This window comes from Bufo bufo, chromosome 2 (genome assembly GCF_905171765.1).
Source record: "Bufo bufo chromosome 2, aBufBuf1.1, whole genome shotgun sequence".
Taxonomy (NCBI): Eukaryota; Metazoa; Chordata; class Amphibia; order Anura; family Bufonidae; genus Bufo; species Bufo bufo.
Window position 1 is genome coordinate 33,788,661 of NC_053390.1, and position 19,779 is coordinate 33,808,439.

The following is a 19,779-nucleotide window of genomic DNA, read 5'->3' on the forward strand; positions in this document are numbered from 1 at the left end:
ATGTATTGCTACAGCTCACACAAGGGATTAGCTATGATAAATTTTACTCCACTGCACACTAATGTAGAGGGTGAAAAATTACACCTGCCCATAATCCGAACGCAGCGTAATGCTACAAATTACAGAAGGGATTAGCGATGAATGTCAGTGAACTGTACAGTGATGCACAAGACGATATATAAGACTTGCCTTTATAGTGATGCACAGTAACTGTTTCTCTAAAAGAACGGATTAGCTATGAATGTCGGTAGATTGCACAGTAATGCACATGGTGATATATTACACCTGTCTTTAATACTGAAGCACAATAACTTTATCACTAAACTAATGGATTAACTCTGAATGTCGGTGCTCTAGAACGTGATGCACTCTCCCTGCAGTCTCCTTCTCAAATATTGCCCTATTAACACTTTGCAGCAACACTGCTTGCATTCATTGCATGAACATAACTGCTGTGCCATCGCTAAGTAGGGTGTAGGAAGTTAGCCCTCGCCTTCTCTCCCTTGTGTGGCTTCTTTAATGTTGAACAAAGTTTGATTTATCACTTTAACATTTCCCACTTTCTTGGCCTGAAAATGGCTTCCCTCCTGTGTGCATTTTCTGATGTTTAACAAGAGCTGGTTTTCTTATGAAACATTTCCCACATTCTGGGCATGAAAATGGTTTCTCCCCTGTGTGAGTCCGTTGATGTTCAACAAGTTGCGATTTCCAACTAAAACATTGTTCACATTCCGTACATGAAAATAGCTTCTCTCCCTTATGAGTTCTTTGATGTACAAGAAGATGTGATTTTTTATAAAAACATTTCCTACATTCTGAACATGAAAATGCTTTCACCCCCGTGTGAATTCTAAGATGTTCAACAAGATCTGCTTTTCTTGCGTAACATTTCCCACATTCAGGACAAGAAAATGGCTTCTCACCTGTGTGAGTTCTTTGGTGTACGATAAGATTTGATTTTTGAGAAAACCATTTCCCACATTCTAGGCATAAAAACGGCTTCTTCCCTGTGTGAATTCTCTGATGAACAACAAGCTCTGTATTTGTTATGAAACATTTGCCACATTCGAGACATAAACATGGCTTCGCTCCTGTGTGAACTGTCTGATGTCTAAAAAGTTTCGATTTCTGGGTAAAACATTTTCCACATTCTGAACATGAGAATGACTTCTCTCCTGTGTGAGTTCTTTGATGTTCAACAAGAGATGACTTAACGGTATAACATTTCCCACATTCTGAACATGAAAATGGCTTCTTCCCCGTGTTTGCTCTTTTAGGTACAACATCACTTCTGTGGCTTGTATTTTGCTCTACAGTCTGTGATGAATCAGATGATAGATGTTGAAAAGGATCTAGATCTTTGCTGTGAAGGGCTGAGGGTACCTGTGGGATAATGGCATGCGCTTCATATGTATCTTGTGTGATATCTTCAGCTTTTAAAGCAGATGATTGTACTATCAAATGTCCCTCTGAGCTCCTGAGACAGTAACCTGCCAAGAATAAAACTGCTTTTATTATTTATAACCATAAAATTCTATTGATAATTTATAGCATTTCTATAATAAGGTATCCATAAAAATGCAAGATACTGTAAGTAAGAAGATGCAATTATGAATTGACTGAAGCTGGTCATGTTAGATTAATGTTGACTGAACCCACCTACCATTTAATGTGTTTAAGGATCGGGAAGTTTCAACATGTTTGACACTTTGTTCTTAGGGAGATTAGCAGCCTTCAAAGGTGTCTTCCCTTCTCCCTATTCACAAAACATGTAGTTTGGCGAAGGCCAACGTGCATATGTATGGAGATTTTGGAGACAGCTTTCAGCCAAATGAGCATTCTGAAGTGTATAGCCAGCTCAAAACAGTGATGGGAAAGCAGATGACAATCTAACAGTGAACCTCATAGCAATGAACAGGAGATCATGCACGGTAGGCCACCATATTCTTCTCTGGTAGTTGTCCACCACTGCGTTGAAGCCAGCATCTTCAGAGGGTTATTTTTTAGTATGCCTGCCCAAACGCTTTCCTAGTGAAACGCTCGGTGGAGAATCATAAAGTGACCTTTGAATCAGTGCTCTTAGGTGGTGTCCGTCACACACTATATGACAGCTATGTACATACAGCTTATCAGAGAGCAGTTCAGAGGGTAAGAGCAGTAGGGTCACATACAATACAAAATGGCCATGGCTTTGATGCAAGTGATGATCTTTCTTCACACATAGGCCCAACATACAGTATTGTGCAAAAGAAGGCAGGTGTGGAAAAATGCCACTTTCAAAAATAGAAGTGTTAATAGTTTATTTTTATCAGTTAAACAAATGCATGGGATGTTTTGTAGGGATTTCCAAAACTGTGGGGTATAAGCCACTGGCGCATGCAATAAATGAGGAATAAGGTCTGCAGTTAGATGTCTTGGAGGGTCAGAGAAAAGGGGGACCTTAGCGTGTATAGAGCGTTTGGTCAGATATATACCTCTCATGATACCGCAGGGAGTCTCTGTCAATTGCTCCAAGCCCCACAGTGCAGCAAGTTGTCTTTCCGACACGAGTGCTAATTTATGTCAGAGCCTATCATTCTATATTTGGGAATGCATAGTTGTAGCCACCTTTTTAACTGTATTGCTTTGTAGTAAGTCTGCAAATCAGGAAGTCCGAAACCTCCATCAGCTTGCATACAGTTTTTAAACGAACTTGGCAGGGATGTTGTCCCAAAAATCTTGGAGAACTAACCACAGATCTTCCGTGGATGTAGGCTTACTCAAATCCTTCCTTCTCTTTATGTAATCTCAGACAGATTTGGTGATGAGCAGTGATGGCCAGTTCGCAGTGTTCGCAAACGAACACATGCGGCTGCCATCTTGATTCACAAGTCCGGCGATGCACAGGTAAGCCCTTACCTGTGTATGTGCCGGGAGCCGGTCTGAAATCAAATACTGTCACCGGAAGCAGGCAGTTCCGAGAACAGCCCGATGAAGGCCCCCGGCGGCTGTTCTCGGAACTGCCTGCTCCCGGTGACCGCATTTGATTTCAGACAGGCACAGGTAAGGGCTTACCTGTGCATCTCCGGACTTGTGAATCAAGATGGCAGCCCGCATGTGTTTGTTTGCGAACACTGCGAACTGGTCATCACTGGTGATGAGATCATCGGTCTGGGGGGTCTATATCATCACTTCCAGGACTCCTTTTACTTCTTTACACTGAAGATAGTTCTTAATAATATTGGCTGTATGTTTGGGGCCGTAGTCCTTCTGTAGAATAAATTTGGAGCTGATGTGGATCAGATGTCTCCCTGATGGTATTGCATGGGATGCATGGGATGTTTTGTAGGGATTTCCAAAACTGTGGGGTATAAGCCACTGGCGCATGCAATAAATGAGGAATAAGGTCTGCAGTTAGATGTCTTGGAGGGTCAGAGAAAAGGGGGACCTTAGCGTGTATAGAGCGTTTGGTCAGATATATACCTCTCATGATACCGCAGGGAGTCTCTGTCAATTGCTCCAAGCCCCACAGTCCAGCAAGTTGTCTTTCCGACATGAGTGCTAATTTAATGTCAGAGCCTATCATTCTATATTTGAGAAAGCATAGTTGTGTATGTGCCGGAAAGCCCTTACCTGTGTATGTCCCGGGAGCCGGTCTGAAATCAAATGCGGTCACCGGGAGCAGGCAGTTCCGAGAACAGCCCGATGAAGGCCCCCGGCAGCTGTTCTCGGAACTGCCTGCTCCCGGGGACCGCATTTGATTTCAGACCGGCTCGCGACACAGGCACAGGTAAGGGCTTACCTGTGCATCACCGGACTTGTGAATCAAGATGGCAGCCAGCATGTGTTTGTTTGCGAACACTGCGAACTGGCCATCACTGGTGATGAGATCATCGGTCTGGGGGGTCTAGATCATCACTTCCAGGACTCCTTTACTTCTTTACACTGAAGATAGTTCTTAATAATATTGGTTGTATGTTTGGGGCTGTAGTCCCTCTGTTGTAATGACCGGCGACACACACAGGGAGGGAAAAGGGAAGGCCCTGTCCAAGGGAGAGGGAAAGGTGGTGACCCCTGACTCACCTTGCGGCTGGCACCTGACTGCCCTGACGTCCCTAGACGGGTTCCTCACCCGTGCGGCGATCACGTGCCTAAACCCTGGCTTTCCCTAAAATGAGCCCTAGATAGTGAACGGGCCGGTGGGATCGCTAGTCCGCACCTCTGACACTAAGAGGGAAATACCAGGGAGAGGACAGACAATACAGACAAACACATACACCCAGGTGGGCGTCCACAGCAGACCACAAAGGTCCAACAGGGATCCGGAGGGTAGCGTTCTGGACCAACAACCAGAGAACGCAGCAACACAGCTCCAGAGGGTCAGAATAGATGTCCAGGCAGGAAGCTCTATATCTGGCAACCAGAGAAGTGTGAGAGGGGAATATAAGGAGGTTGGGAGTGCTGGACAAGGAACAGCTGAGGAGAAGGAGCTACGGATCCCTGAGTGAGCCAAAAGGGTTTGCAAAGCAAACCCAGAAAGCTACCATAAGGAAACAGCCCTATCTTACATAGAGCGTGCAGCCAACCGCTGCTACTTCCTGAAACCGGGTATAACGGAGTCAGGCGTGGTTCTAGACACCCTCGTGACATCTGTAGAATAAATTTGGAGCTGATGTGGATCAGATGTCTCCCTGATGGTATTGCATGATGGATAAGTATCTGCCTGTATTACTCAATGCTGAGGACACCATTAATCCTGACCAAATCGCCAACTACATTTGCTGAAATATATCCCCTAATTTTCAAGGAGCCTCCACCGCCGTGCTTCACTGTTGCCTGCAGAAACTCATTACTGCTGTACCACTCTTTGGGCCTTCAGCAAACAAACTGCCTTCTTTTACAGCCAAATATTTTAAATTTTGACTCATTAGTCCAGATCACCTGCTGCCAATTTTCTGCACCCTAGTTCATATGTTTTCATTCATAGTTCAGCCGTTTGGCCTTGTTTCCATATCAAAATGGCTTTTTGGCTGCAATTCCTCCATGAAGACCACCCCTGTCCCAATGGTTTCTGCCAGTTCTGAGCTAATGAAGCTATTGGACATCTTCCGATTTTGAAGGGAAACAAGCATGATGCACTTTTCATCTACTACACTAGGTTTCCTTGGCCACCCCCTGCATCTAGGGCCCTCATGGCTGCTTGATTGAGAAATATAGAAAGATACTTATCCATCATGCAATACCATCAGGGAGGTGTCTGACTGGCTCCAAATTGATTCTACAGCAGGACAGCGGCCCCAAACATGCAGCCAATGTCATTAAGAACTATACTCAGCAGTGTTTGCCCGATCAGGCCCGATCGGTCGCTCACACGTGCGTTCCCCCACGCCCGCCCCAGTGACAAAATATTATTTTTTTATCACTGCACAATCACTTTACAAGCGCTGCGGCGATAAAAAAAAAATCAGTTTTGATATTTTTTATCAATCGCAGCGGCTTCCGGTACTTCGCTAGCCTCCCATTTGTAAGACAGGCTTGCTTTTTTTCTTGGGTAGTCTCAGGGAATACCCCCTAAATTTAGTTGACCAAATGGCAAGTAAGGGGTATTCTTCTGAAGAGGCCTACAGGCTTCTGACCCAGTCGGATGAGGAATGGGAACCCTCATCTGACGAATCCAGCGGGTCAGAATACGAACCTGTAGAAAGCAGTGGCAGTCTGACCCAAAGTTCGGACGATGAGGTTGAGGTCCCTGATACCACTAGGCGTACCCGGCCCAGTGTTGCTAGACCACAGGTTGCGCAGGATCCGCTTCAAGGGCAGCAGAGTGGGGCTGGCGCTGTCGGATTACGTGGTGAGGCATACACCAGCAGCGCAACCCATCCTGGACCTAGTACCAGCACTGCCGTACAACATGGTGAAGTGGCGAGCACCAGAAGGGCAGTTGAAGCTGGTACGGTGGCACGTGCATTAGTTCCTCCGTCGCAGCCACCGCACAGACAGGTCCGTAGAGCCCCTAGAGTCCCTGAGGTGCTGGCAAACCCTGATTGGCAGCCCCCAACTTCAGCCACACCAGTAGTTCCCCCTTTCACCGCCCAGTCTGGAGTTCGGGTTGAGACCGCTCAGATCGGATCGGCACAGTTTTTTTTTTAGCTGTTCTTGACTGCGGAGCTCTTGGACTTAGTAGTGGCAGAAACAAACCGGTATGCCACTCAATTTATAGCCGCCAACCCGGGAAGCTTTTATGCCCAGTCTTTCCGGTGGAAACCCGTCCAAGTTTCCGAATTTAAAACTTTTCTGGGCCTTTTCCTCAACATGGGCCTAACAAAAAAGCATGAATTGCGGTCATATTGGTCCACAAACCCAATTCATCACATGCCCATGTTCTCTGCTGCCATGTCCAGGACACGATTTGAGGCCATCCTGCGTTTCCTGCACTTTAGTGACAACAGCAGCTCTCATCCCAGAGGCCACCCAGCTTTTGACCGGCTCCACAAAATTCGGCCCCTCACAGACCCCTGAGCAAAACATCTGCATAGACTAGTCCCTTGGCGCTACCGGGCGCCTTGGCTTCAAACAATACATCCCAAGCAAGCGCGCCCGGTATGGGGTCAAATTGTATAAGCTCTGTGAAAGGGCCACAGGCTATACGCACAAATTTCGAGTCTATAAGGGTAAAGATCAGACCCTGGAGCCGGTCGGTTGCCCTGACTACCTGAGGAGCAGTGGGAAGACAGTCTGGGACTTGGTGTCACCCTTATTTGGCAAGGGGTACCATCTTTATGTGGACAATTTTTACACAAGTGTGCCCCTCTTCAGGCATTTGTTTTTAGAACAGATTGTCTGCTGTGGCACCACGTGACCTAGTCGCCGGGGCTTCCCCCAACCGCTCGTTACCACCCGTCTTGCAAGGGGGGAGAGGGCTGTCTTGTGTAACGAAGAACTGCTCGCGGTGAAATGGAGAGACAAGCGTGACGTTTACATGCTCTCCTCCATTCACGCAGACACGACAATACAAATTGAACGAGCAACCCGTGTCATTGAAAAGCCCCTCTCGGTCTACGACTATAATTTGCTCATGGGAGGGGTGGACTTCAATGACCAGATGTTGGCTCCTTATTTACTTTCCCGCAGGACCAGACGCTGGTATAAGAAGGTGTCTGTATATTTAATTCAATTGGCACTGTATAATAGTTTTGTTCTCTACAGTAAGGCTGGGAGAACAAGATCCTTCCTCAAATTTCAGGAAGAGATCATCGAGAACCTTCTGTATCCAGGAGGTTCCGTGGCCCCATCCACCAGTGTAGTGAGCCGTCTACACGAGCGACATTTCCCCAATGTCGTTGCTGGTACCTCAACCCAAGCGCCACCCCGAAAAAAATGTTGTGTCTGTAGCAGGAGTGGAATAAGGCGTGACACCCGCTATTTCTGTCCTGACTGCCCTGACCACCATGCTTAGGGGAGTGTTTCCGGAAGTATCACACACAGGTACACTATTAGTATAGGGATTGCGTCACACAGGACAGGCACACAGGGCTATTAGGGCCCTTTCACTCACAGCTGCTGCAAACCTCTCCTTTCACCTGGGACATAGTGCATAATGTACTTCGCCACATCTCTGGGCGATTTGCGCTTTGCACATTGTCCCATGGGGAAGGAGAGGTTTGTCCTATAAAAGGTAAAAAAAGCAAAACAAAAAAAAAAAATCACCGGTAAGCAAAAAAGTTAATGTTCTGTTCAAATGTTATATAAAGTTAATGTTCAAAAAATTTATTGCGTTGCAGCTTTTTTTTATTTATTTTTTTACCTTCTAGGTGGACCAACCGATGAACCAGCTGCAGCACTGATGTGCATTCTGACAGAAGCATTGTGCTGCTGTCAGATTACACAAAAGTCGGTGTATGCGGCGCTGCAAGACGAGATTTCTCCTCTGCAGTAAAAAAGATACGTTTGTCATGGCTTATGAGCTGAGGGGCGGTGTTCATATACTTTGGCAAACACTTTGTATATATAAAAAAACTCCCGGCAATGATTTATTCATCCACATCGATTGATGTGAATGGAGAAATCGGGTTTGCCAGGGCATACGAGCTGAGTGGGTTTGGATGTTGGGCGGAGCTCCTATGTCCTGGCAGACGCCTTTCCCCTCCTTTTTTTTTTTGGGCAGAGATTTTTTCATCCACATTGATCGATGCGAATGAAGAAATCTGTGCCGATCATTTTTTCTTTCAGTTAAAGTCCAGCGATTATAAATAGGGTATTATATATTGGGTTAAGAGGTAAAGAGTACTTAAGTCCAGCTAGAGCATAACCCTTCTAGAGAGATTAACTTTTAATAGTAATTAAACAACAAATAGAAGTCCACTGATGTCCCGATGTATATGGATCCACCGGAGATAGAACATGCTCATTAAGTCATTTTTTCTTTCAGCCCAGAGGCTGAACGAAAAAAAAAATATCTCATTACCCGTATGCTCAATATAAGGAGAATAGCAGAAACTTCTAATGCTGGCCATACATGTAATGATTGCGGAGACCCTCAAATGCCAGGGCAGTACAAACACCCCACAAATGACCCCATTTTGGAAAGAAGACACCCCAAGGTATTCGCTGAGGGGCATATTGAGTCCATGAAAGATTAAACTTTTTGTCCCAAGTTAGCGGAAAGGGAGACTTTGTGAGAAAAAATAATAATAATCAATTTCCGCTAACTTGTGCCAAAAAAAAAAAAAATCTTCTATGAACTCGCCAAGAATCTTCTATGAACACCTTGGGGTGTCTACTTTCCAAAATGGGGTCACATGTGGGGTATTTATACTGCCTTGGCATTTTAGGGGCCCCTTTAGGGGCCCCTTTGCGCACCTAGGCTGCAAAAAAGTGTCACACGTGGTATTGCCATACTCAGGAGAAGTTGGGCAATGTGTTTTGGGGTGTCTTTTTACATATACCCATGCTGGGTGAGAGAAATATCTCTCTAAAATGACAACTTTGTATAAAAAAAATGGGTATATGTAAAAATACACCCCAAAACACATTGCCCTACTTCTTCTGAGTACGGCGATACCACGTGTGACACTTTTTTGCAGCCTAGGTGGGCAAAGGGGCCCAAATTCTAAACAGCACCTTTAGGATTTCACAGGGCATTTTTTACACATTTGGATTTCAAACTACTTCTCACGCATTAGGGCCCCTAAAATGCCAGGGCAGTATAACTACCCCACAAGTGACCCCATTTTGGAAAGAAGACACCCCGTCCTGTGTAGTTCCAATCACCGCCGAGCAGCTGAAATCAATCAGCAGGCACCCTGGGTCAATGCCGAGGGGGGTCTTGTGATCCCCCTCCCCGTATCAGCGATCGCTACAAACCGCAGGTCAATTCAGTCCTGCGGTTTGCAGCTGTTTTGGAACTTTCTGGACCGCGGGGATCAGAAACGTCAAATTGCCTTATTTTAATGTTTAAACCCCCCCTCCCTGCAGCCCTCTGTGTTATGTGCCGGCGGGCGCAGCGGGGGGGGGGGTGCGGGCGCACGATCATCCGCCCGCCCCCTCTCTCAGAATGGCCAAGCGGTTTTAGCACATTGCTGACACTGCTTGAAATGGCTGACATCTGTGCTGGCACAGATGTCAGCTGTTTAACCCCTTCCATGCAGCGGTCCGTAGGGACCACTGTATGGAAGAGGTTAACAGGGAGGGAGCTCCCTCCCTCTCCCTTTGGGGGCTGCTGTGCCTTTTCAGCCCCCCGATTCTTGACGGGATCACAGATGCTCTGTGGTAACAGTGAGTGATGGTTACCATGGCAACCGGACGCCTTCACAGGCTTCCTGCTGTCCATGGTGCTGATCAGACTTCTGCTAAAGGCAGAAGTCTGATCAGACTTTGTAAAGTGAAAATACAGTACAGTACACTATATAGTGTACTGTACTGTATTATACAGACATCAGACCCACTGGATCTTCAAGAACCAAGTGGGTCTGGGTCAAATAAAAATAAAAAAAAGTTAAAAAAAAAAGTAAAAAAAAAACAACACAAAAACATTTATCACTGAGTAAAAATTAAGAAAATAAAAATTCCCTACACGTTTGATATCACCGCATCCGTAACGACCTGATCTATAAAACGGTCATGTTACTTTCCCCGCAAGGTGAACGCCCAAAAAAAATAAAAATATAAAAACTTTGATGAACTTGAAATTTTGCCCACCTTACTTCCCAAAAAAGGTATCAAAGTGATTAAAAAAGTCATATGTACTCCAAAATAGTACCAATCAAACTGTCACCTTATCCCGCAAAAAATGAGACCCTACATGAGACAATGGCCCAAAAAAAAAAAAAAAAAAACTGTGGCTCTCAGACTAAAACATGATTTTTTTGTTTCAAAAATGCTTTATGTTAAAAGTAAAAAATTTTTAAAAAAAGACGTACTAGGTATCGCCGCGTCCGTAAAAATCTGCTCTATAAAAATACCACATGACCTATACCCTGAGGTGAACGCCGTAAAAAAAATAAAAACTGTGTCAAAAAAGCCATTTTTTTCACCTCACATCACAAAAAGTAATAGCAAGCGATCAAAAAGTCGTATGCCACCCAAAATAGTGCCAATCTAACCGTCATCTCATCCCACAGAAATGATACCCTACCTAAGACAATCGCCCAAAAACTGAAAAAACTGACTCTCAAACTATGGAGACACTAAAACATGATTATTTTTTTGTTTCAAAAATGAGATTATTGTGTAAAACTTAAAAAAATAAAAGAAAGTATACATATTAGGTATCGCCACGTCCGTAACGACCGGCTCTATAAAAATATCATATCATAACCCCTCAGGTGAACACTATCAAAATAATAAAATAAAAACTGTGCTAAAAAAACATTTGTTTTGTCACCTTACGTCACTAAAAGTGCAATACCAAGCGATCAAAAAGGCGTATGCCCCCCACAATGGGGCCAATCTAACCGTCACCTTATCCCACAAAAAATGATACCCTACATAAGACACATAAGACAATCGCCCAAAAAATAAAAAAAATATGTCTCTCAGACTATGGAGACACTAAAACATGTTTTTTTCTTGTTTCAAAAATGATTCTATTGTGTAAAACCTAAATAAATAAAAAAAAGTATACATATTAGGTATTGCCACGTCCGTAAGAAACTGCTCTATAAAAATACCACATTATCTAACCCCTCAGGTGAACACTGTAAATTTATTTTTTATAAAAACGGTGTCAAAAAAGCAATTTTCTTTTGTTACCTTACATCACAAAAAGTGTAATAGCTAGCGATCAAAAAGTCATATGCACCCAAAAATAGTGCCAATCTAACCGTCATACCCAATCTAAGACAATTGCCTAAAAACTGAAAAAACTATGGCTCTCAGACTATAGAGACACTAAAACATGATTTCTTTTTTGTTTCAAAAATATTATTGTGTAAAACCTAAATAGATAAAAAAAAGGTATACATATTAGGTATCCGCGTCCATAAGAACCTGCTCTATAAAAAAAGCACATGATCTAACCTGTCAGATGAATGTTGTAAATAATAAAAAATAAAAAACGGTGCCAAAACAGCTATTTTTTTGGCAAATGTTCCATTTTAATCTATTTTTTCCCGTAATAAAGCAAGGGTTAACAGCAAAACAAAACTCAATATTTATTGCCCTGATTCTGTAGTTTACAGAAATGCCCAATATGTGGTCGCAAACTGCTGTATGGCCACACGGCAGGGCGCAGAAGGAAAGTAACACCATATGGTTTTTGGAAGACTTTGGAGAGTTTCTGCTGGACTGGTTTTTTGACACCACGTCCCATTTGAAGCCCCCCCCTGATGCACCCCTAGAGTAGAAGCTCCAAAACGTGACCCCATTTAAGAAACTACACCCCTCAAGGTATTCAAAACTTATTTTACTAGTTTTGTTAACCCTTTAAGTGTTCCACAAGAGTTAATGGCAAATGGAGAGGAGATTTCAGAATTTCTATTTTTTGTTACTTTGCCTCACAAAAAGTGTAATATAGAGCAACCAGAAATCATATGTACCCTAAAATAGTACCAACAATCTTCCCTTCGTCAGCAGATTTTAAAGATATTAGACCAGAAATCCCTATGTGCCAGGGATAGAGTTAGACATGGTTTTTATGAATATGGAGATAAAAGCGGGCGGTGGTTAGCACGAGCCCTCCATCCCAAACCACCAGCGACACACGTGCATGCTATCAACACAAACACAAATGGCTTGGCCCATGCCCCTTCGGCGATCTCCACGGAATTTAAAAATTATTACTCCGCCCTATATGATTTGCAGGCCTCCCGAGATATATCTGCGGCACCCCCGTCGGAGGACATACGTCAGTACATAGCCTCTAACGGCCCCAAGCCTTTAGATACTGCGACTTCTTCTGACCTGGAAAGTGATTTTTCCATCTCAGAAATTAAAGCAGCAATCCAGGACCTGAAAATAGGGAAATGTCCCGGACCCGACGGGTTCACCCCCCGATTTAACAAAGCTCTGGCAGAGGACTTAGCTCCAGTCCTAACTGAGACCTTTAATTCTATTTCTTCGGTTTGCCCCTTTCCATATCAGGCCTTACAGGCGCATGTAGTAGTCATCCCTAAGCCGGGTAGAGATCCTACGGTTTGTGGAAACTATAGGCCCATTTTGATTCTTAATGTCGACCTGAAAATGTATGCTAAGATAAGCCATGCGATTGCGCCCACACATCCCTGGTTGTGTTCATAAAGAACAGGTGGGATTTGTCCCCGGCCGAGAGGCCCGTGATAATACCCTGAAGTCTCTGGGTCTCGTAGCCAGAGCAAGACAATATAAAACACCTTTATGTCTTCTGTCGATTGATGCTGAGAAGGCATTCGACCGGGTGGACTGGAGGTTTCTGTCTGAAATCCTAGCCCACCTAGGTCTGGGTGACAAGATGCTCCAGCGCATCATGGCTCTTTATTCTTCACCTTCGGCATGTGTGCGGGTCAATGGCACTCTGTCCTCACCGTTTCGGATCCGAAACGGCACCCGCCACGGTTGCCCCCTGTCTCTGTTTTTATACATACTGACTATCCCTGGACAATGCCCTTAGGGCAAACACAGCAATCAACGGTTTTCGGATCGGACAAACCGAACATAAGTTATCGTTGTTTGCGGACGACTTGCTTTTATATCTCACGTCCCCCAGAATAGGCCTTCCTTCCGTTCTTAAGGAATTTGGTATGTTTGGACGCCTCAGTAATTTCAGAGTTAATGTACATAAGTCCGAAATTCTGAATATTACACTTCCCCATAGGGAAGTGCAATCCCTCGGAGAATCCTTCTCCTTTAAATGGGCGGAAGACTCTATTAAGTATTTGGGAGTTCACATACCTGCCAATCCTTCACACCTATTTAAACTTCATTATCCTCCTCTCCTTAAATCCATTACAGCGAGTCTTCAGAACTGGGCGCCCCTGCGAATTTCTTGGTTTGGTAAAATTAATACCCTTAAAATGGACATATTACCTCACCTGCTCTATTTATTTTAAACTATTCCCTGTAAAATCCCCCTGATCTACTTTACTCGCCTCCGGCGCAAGACTTCTCAATTCGTGTGGAATCAGTCTAGAGCACGGCTTGGCCATAGTCTTTTGACTCGCCCTAAATTAGAGGGAGGGACAGGTTTACCTAACTTTTTGACATATTATAGGGCTGCAGTTACGAACTGCGTCTTGGATCTTTTTCACAACAAGGATACTAAGATGTGGGTAGAAATTGAGCATGTAACGAATCCCCAACTGGCAACAGGCATATTTTGGCTGCCCCCTAATTCCTTATGTACTCTCCCGCATGCCCAATCTGATATGCTCCTCCCTACTTTAGCCGCTTCATGGATAAGGTTTGCACCTAAACTAAATTTAGCTAAGATCCCAGGTCCCCTCTCAATGCTCACTGATCACCCAGATTTACCTGTGGGACTTAAGCAGGTGCCCGCCTTTCGAGTTAATTACACATCTACTGTCAGACTGAGAGACGTCTGTTCTTCTACTGGGATAGGTCCTCTAGAGGACCTATCACACATTCTCCCGCCATCTCCCGGAAGATGGTTCCTCTATTTTCAGCTCAGGGGGTTCGTTAGTTCTCTGATGCCTGGTTTGCAGTCCCGCACATCTCTAACGGAATTTGAAAAGTGATGTGTTGCTCAGGCGGCCCCTGGCCATGCTATTTCTCTACTTTATGCCATGCTGAACACCGAGGTGACTGGGGACAGCCAATCTGGAGATTCCTACCCCAAACTCAAGTTTATGCTAGATTGGGAGACGGAATTGGGTGGAACCTTTACTGGGGATCAGTGGAGACGTTCTTTGCTTCTTACACATAAGATCTCTATATCGTGTAATTTGCAAGAACTCAATTATAAAATACTTACCAGATGGTATCGGACACCGGAGAAATTGCATAGTTTCTATCCCTTGGTTTCTGAGATATGTTGGCGGTGCCTAGGTGCTAGGGGGACCATGACTCATATGGTGGGAATGCCCGAAGCTTAACCCGTTATGGGTAGATGTCTTCAAGCTTTATCATTTTCTATTCCGGGCCACTATAGCATCCTCCCCTTCCATCGCTCTTCTATCCATTTTCCCGGGTCGGATCTCGCATATTAAAAAGGGGTCATTGGAGGCTTTTTATGCTGGCCATGAGACAAATTATACCGCGCAATTGGAAGTCGACCGAGAGTTTGAGAAGGATTACTTGGGCCTCTGCACTAGATGTGCTGATTCACAGAGAGGAGATGTGTGCCTCTGACCAAAACAAGATTCCGGCGTTTCTTAAGGGTTGGGAGCCATGGTCCAGGTTTAGAGCCTCTCCCTCGTTCTCGGTGTGGATGGCTTCTGGGGTTCTCCCTGATTCCCCTCCATAAAAGTGCCTAGTTATTTACCTGCTATGCCTTACGATTTTCTCCCCTCCCCCCTCCTCCTCCTCGTGTGTGTCGTCTTGTCGCCCCCCTTTTCTGTCTGTTTGTCTAGAATTATTGGCCTATATATCATTTGTTTGAGGCCTTATTAAGCCCTCTTGGGTTTTGATTCCTCTGACTATATGACAGTTGGTTGTTTGCAGTACAGTTACATGCTTATACCATGTCCTTGATGCTATACTGCTGTTTGCGATTGCATGTCACAATGTAATTGTATGTGTGGTTTCTATACTGCAATTTGTGATGTTTCCTTTTTGATTATAAAAGATAATAAAATCTTATTGAACCATAAAATAGTACCAACAAAACTGCCACCTTATCCCGTAGTTTCCAAAATAGGGTCACTTTTTTGGAGTTTCTACTCTAGGGGTGCATCATGGGGCTTTAAATAGGACATGGTGTCTAAAAACCAATCCAGCAAAATCTGCCTTCCAGAAACCATATGGTGTTCCTTTCCTTCTGCGCCCTGACGTGTGCCCGTACAGTAGTTTACGACCAAATATGGGGTGTTTCTATAAACTACAGAATCAGGGCAATAAATATTGAGTTTTGTTTGGCTGTTAACCCTTGCTTTGTTACTGCAAAAAATTGATTAAAATGGAAAATTTGCCTAAAAATTTTAATTCTGAAATTTCATCTCCATTTGCCAATAACTCTTGTGGAACACCTAAAGGGTTAACGTCGTCAGTTTTGAATACCTTGAGGGGTGTAGTTTCCAGAATGGGGTAATTTTTTGGTGGTTTCTATTATGTAAGCCTCACAAAGTTACTTCAGATCTGAACTGGTCCTTAAAAAGTGGGTTTTTGAAAATTTCTGAAAACTTTCAAGATTTGCTTCTAAACTTCTAAGCATTCTAACATCCCCACAAAATAAAATGTCATTCCCAAAATGATCCAAATATGAAGTAGACATATGGGGAATGTAAAGTAATAACTATTTTTGAAGATATTACTATGTATTATAGAAGTAGAGAAATTGAAACTTGGAAATTTGCTAATTTAGTATTTTTTTATAAATAAAAATGAATTTTATTACTCCATTTTACCAGTGTCCTGAAGTACAATATGTGATGAAAAAACAATCTCAGAATGGCTTTTAAAGTTATCACCACATAAAGTGACACTGGTCAGATTTGCAAAAAATGGCCTGGTCCTTAAGGTGAAAATGAGCCCGGTCCCTAAGGGGTTAAAAAAGGTTGAAGGAGAATACCAGGAAGCTGCTCTGCAAATATCCTCTATGGGAACAGAGGATCTTTCTGCCCAGGAGGTAGCAACTGCCTTGGTAGACTGTGCCTTAAGACCCACCGGAGGAGACAACCCGGATGCAAGATTATGCAAGACAAAGATATGGCAGAAACAATCCACCTAGCAATAGAACTTGGCCACCTTACCCTTATTCACTCCTTGAAAGAGGACAAAGAGTGAAGAAGATCTGCACCAGTCTTTAGTGCGGGACAGATAATTAATCAAGGTCCTTTTAACGTCTAGGCAGTGCAGAGATTTTTCTTTTTCTGACCCAGGGTTTTTAAACAAACAGTGTATGGATTCTAGCCCCCCAAACATAATATCTTGGATGGACCTGGGTTCTTTTGCCTCTTCAATAACTATAGTAGAATGTACGGGTTTTAGAAGTTTTTCTGTGTCTACCACTGATTTCACCTTCTTCCAAGGAAGACAGGGATGAATCATCAGAATGCCCATATAATGAGGAGTGTATCTCATCTTCATCAGAATCAGACGAAATATGCTCCTGTACAGTATTATGTCGTCTCACTTTAGATTCTTTTTTGGATGATAAGGTAGAATTAACTTCCGATCTGACTAGTGTCTGAAGACATTTATAAAATGATGGCGATTCCTCAGCCACCGTTTTATCAATACAGGACTGACACATCCTCTTCTCCCATTCAGAGGACAACCCAGTTTTACAAAAAATACATTCTTTATTCTTCCTTTTAGTCACCACCTTCCTTGGTTTTGTCAAGGCTGGAGGGACTGCAGACTCCTCAACATGCTTGTCCTCCTCCATGTTCTCCTGTTCCTGGCCACCAGAGCACTGCTTAGGATGCCAGCTTTCAGTTCACCGTGTGCCTGTCACCGCCAGTTCTGTGAGAAGGTCTGACAGACGTCCTTCTCTACTTCTTGCATGATGTTCTTTGTTTTGGTTTCACTTTCTCATCTCATTTCCTTCTCCCAGGTGTCACCTATTTAGACTAATCCTCTTTCCTTTATATTCCCTCCCATACTGCCTCACTTTGCGGTTTATACTACTTCCTGGATTAAAGTGTTCACTGCTGGAGGCTTCTGCTGCTGCTTGTTCAGATAAGTCCTTTCATGTATTGTGTTTCCTTGCTGGCTTGATTCTAGGTGACCCTGACTCCCTCCGTATGAAGTGCAGGGAGCCGGTGGTCGTGTCTCCTCACTATTATAGGGTTTTCAGGTGTCACACAGTCTTAGGTACGTGGGCATACAATCGTCTGCCTTTGAGACCCTTGCATGTGCTTAGCAGTCAGGGTTTTATAGGGGTCACCTATATGCTCCTTAGTTTGCGATCAAGCCAGTCGGACGTTTATTCATAACTTCCAGCTATCTGCAACATCATCCTTGACAGTGCCCTTCTCATAGGCGCTCTGTGATGACGTCACGCCCTACGCCGCGGGCTGAACCACCTGACCCATGCCGCTCTCCCCGGCCTAACTCCTTGCCAGAAGCTCCTCCTCCTCCCCCTGGCGTCCAGACGTCTGTGCCTCTAGCGCATCAGCGATACCGCCAGGCACTCCATGCTCCAGCACACAAAGTACTCTCTCAGGAGTTTTGCTGTGCCTCTGCCTGTCCCTTTCAGCGCACCAACTGAAGCCGCATTATATTCCCGGGGACAGCAGGTATGTTGGGGGAGAAATCAAGCCCACTATAGGGGTTAGCATACGAGCACCACCAGAGGGAAGAAACCTGAAAGAAAGACTGCAGGCTTCCCCAGAGACTGGAAACCACACTGAATTTGGAGGAGAGTGTCTGCAGGTTTCCTGTCTCGTGGTGCTGTCATGGGCGAAGGGAAAAAACACCTTGCCGTCCCTGGCAAGAACACTTCTCCCAGCTTGTGTCACCTGCTCACTGGAAAATACCATTGAGTAGCACTACAGAAGTCTTTATTGGGTCATAGAGTTTTTTTTTTTTTTCTTGATGGCACCACAATGCTGGTAAGATAACATAACTGAGTGATCTCAGATACTTGCGTGCTGCACACTGGAGGAGAGGCTAAAAGGTTTAAACTCTGTGACACACATATTTGTGGGACTCCACATAGACCTTTATCCTAGGTAGGATCTAAGTATTGATTTTCTTTATCTCTTATACACCCTGGGGTGTTGGCTATGTGTTATAACGTGGTAGACAGCCATGTGTTATAGCATGATATACAGAGTCTCACCCCATATTGCATGTTGCATATTTAGGCTAGTGATGTATTTACTTTTTATTATTCAGTATGTGATTTGTCTTTAATCACAAGTCGTAAATATATTTATTCACTTAGCCTGCGTAAGCTTATTAATTCTCAAATCTTTTGAATTTACGTTTTGAAACAGACAGATTCTGATAACTTTATGCCAAAATTTAAGATGTACTGGCAATCACATTGAGGTAGTGGTTGCAATCAACTTGACATGCAGCTGAATGCTAGCTGTCTCTTAAAACGATCTGGTTCTACCTTTGTATTACCACTTCAGTGTGTGCCTGTCACCCCACTGAGATGCTACTCTGATACTGCTTCTGGAGTACTGCCAGAGGTTGTCAGTGGCAGCTCTATTACACATCTCCCTGCCCCAGCATTCTAAACATGTCCTTACACTGGCCCTGCTCTCTTCTGTCTCGTGGACCTTCCTAGAGGGGTCCTACCGCAGGTTCACAATGCCATAACATCGCACAGCTTGGACACTAGGTGGATGGACAGCAGTGGTCATAAACCATACACATCTCATGCTCTATGAAATGGATGCACATTACAGTAATACAAACTTATGATAGAGCATTGAAGCAGATAATGGCAGCCAATTTAAAGGCACAGTAACAAACTATAACTTATCAATAGTTTCACACATTTGTAGTAGGAAAGGAGTTCTCTCCACACCTCCCAAATCAAATAGGAGAAAATGGTTCTTTAGCCCCAAAATTAGGCAAATGCTTCGGCCCTATTTACAGAGGAATATTTAAATATCCACTTGTATTCTTGCATTCGCATTTTACACTTTCAACATGTGTCATAACTTATAACAGTATGACATTTTTATACATAAATAATATGTAATTTGGCTGTATGAGGAAATATATGGCAGAACATAACACAATGGAGCTAAAAAAAGCTGGTGAATAAGTACAGTCTAAGACTCTTCTCTATTTAGTGGTTACTACTCACCTGGGTTGATATCTGTAGGAAATTCCTCCTTATATTGCTCATATTCCGAAATATCTGTCTCTGTAGGGGGTTCCTCCTTACACTGGTGATCACCCCTCACATACGTCTCTGCAGGAGATTCCTCCTTACACTGGTCTTCACCCTTCACATAGGTCTCTGCAGGAAATTCCTCTTTATACTGGTCTTCACCCTTCACATAGGTCTCTCTAGAATTAATACTCCTCAGATCCTCATCCTGAATCAAAAGCTGCAAATATAAAAGTCTCTCACAGTCACAGAAGTCCTACAGAATGTTCTACAAAAATAGAGAAGGTTATAAATTATCAGGACAACCAACAATGACATGACAGCGCGGTTTATTTGAGCCAGATAGCTGCAGGAAGCTTACCCACATGTATATTCACCATGACAAGGTGTGCATCAAGTTGTTTCTGTGAAGG

The 19,779-nt window shown here is 43.9% G+C and overlaps 1 protein-coding gene across 1 annotated transcript; it reads right to left on the reverse strand.

The window, feature by feature from the left end:
- Positions 1–456: 456 nt before the first annotated feature.
- LOC120990689 (oocyte zinc finger protein XlCOF6.1-like) lies at positions 457–19,733 on the reverse strand. Its single transcript, XM_040419596.1, has 3 exons — positions 19,728–19,733; positions 19,340–19,586; positions 457–1,490 (listed from the first exon to the last, which is right to left on the reverse strand). Exons 1-3 carry the CDS (start codon positions 19,731–19,733, stop codon positions 547–549), a joined length of 1,197 nt encoding a protein of 398 aa, XP_040275530.1. The 3' UTR covers positions 457–546.
- Between the last annotated feature and the right edge of the window lie 46 nt (positions 19,734–19,779).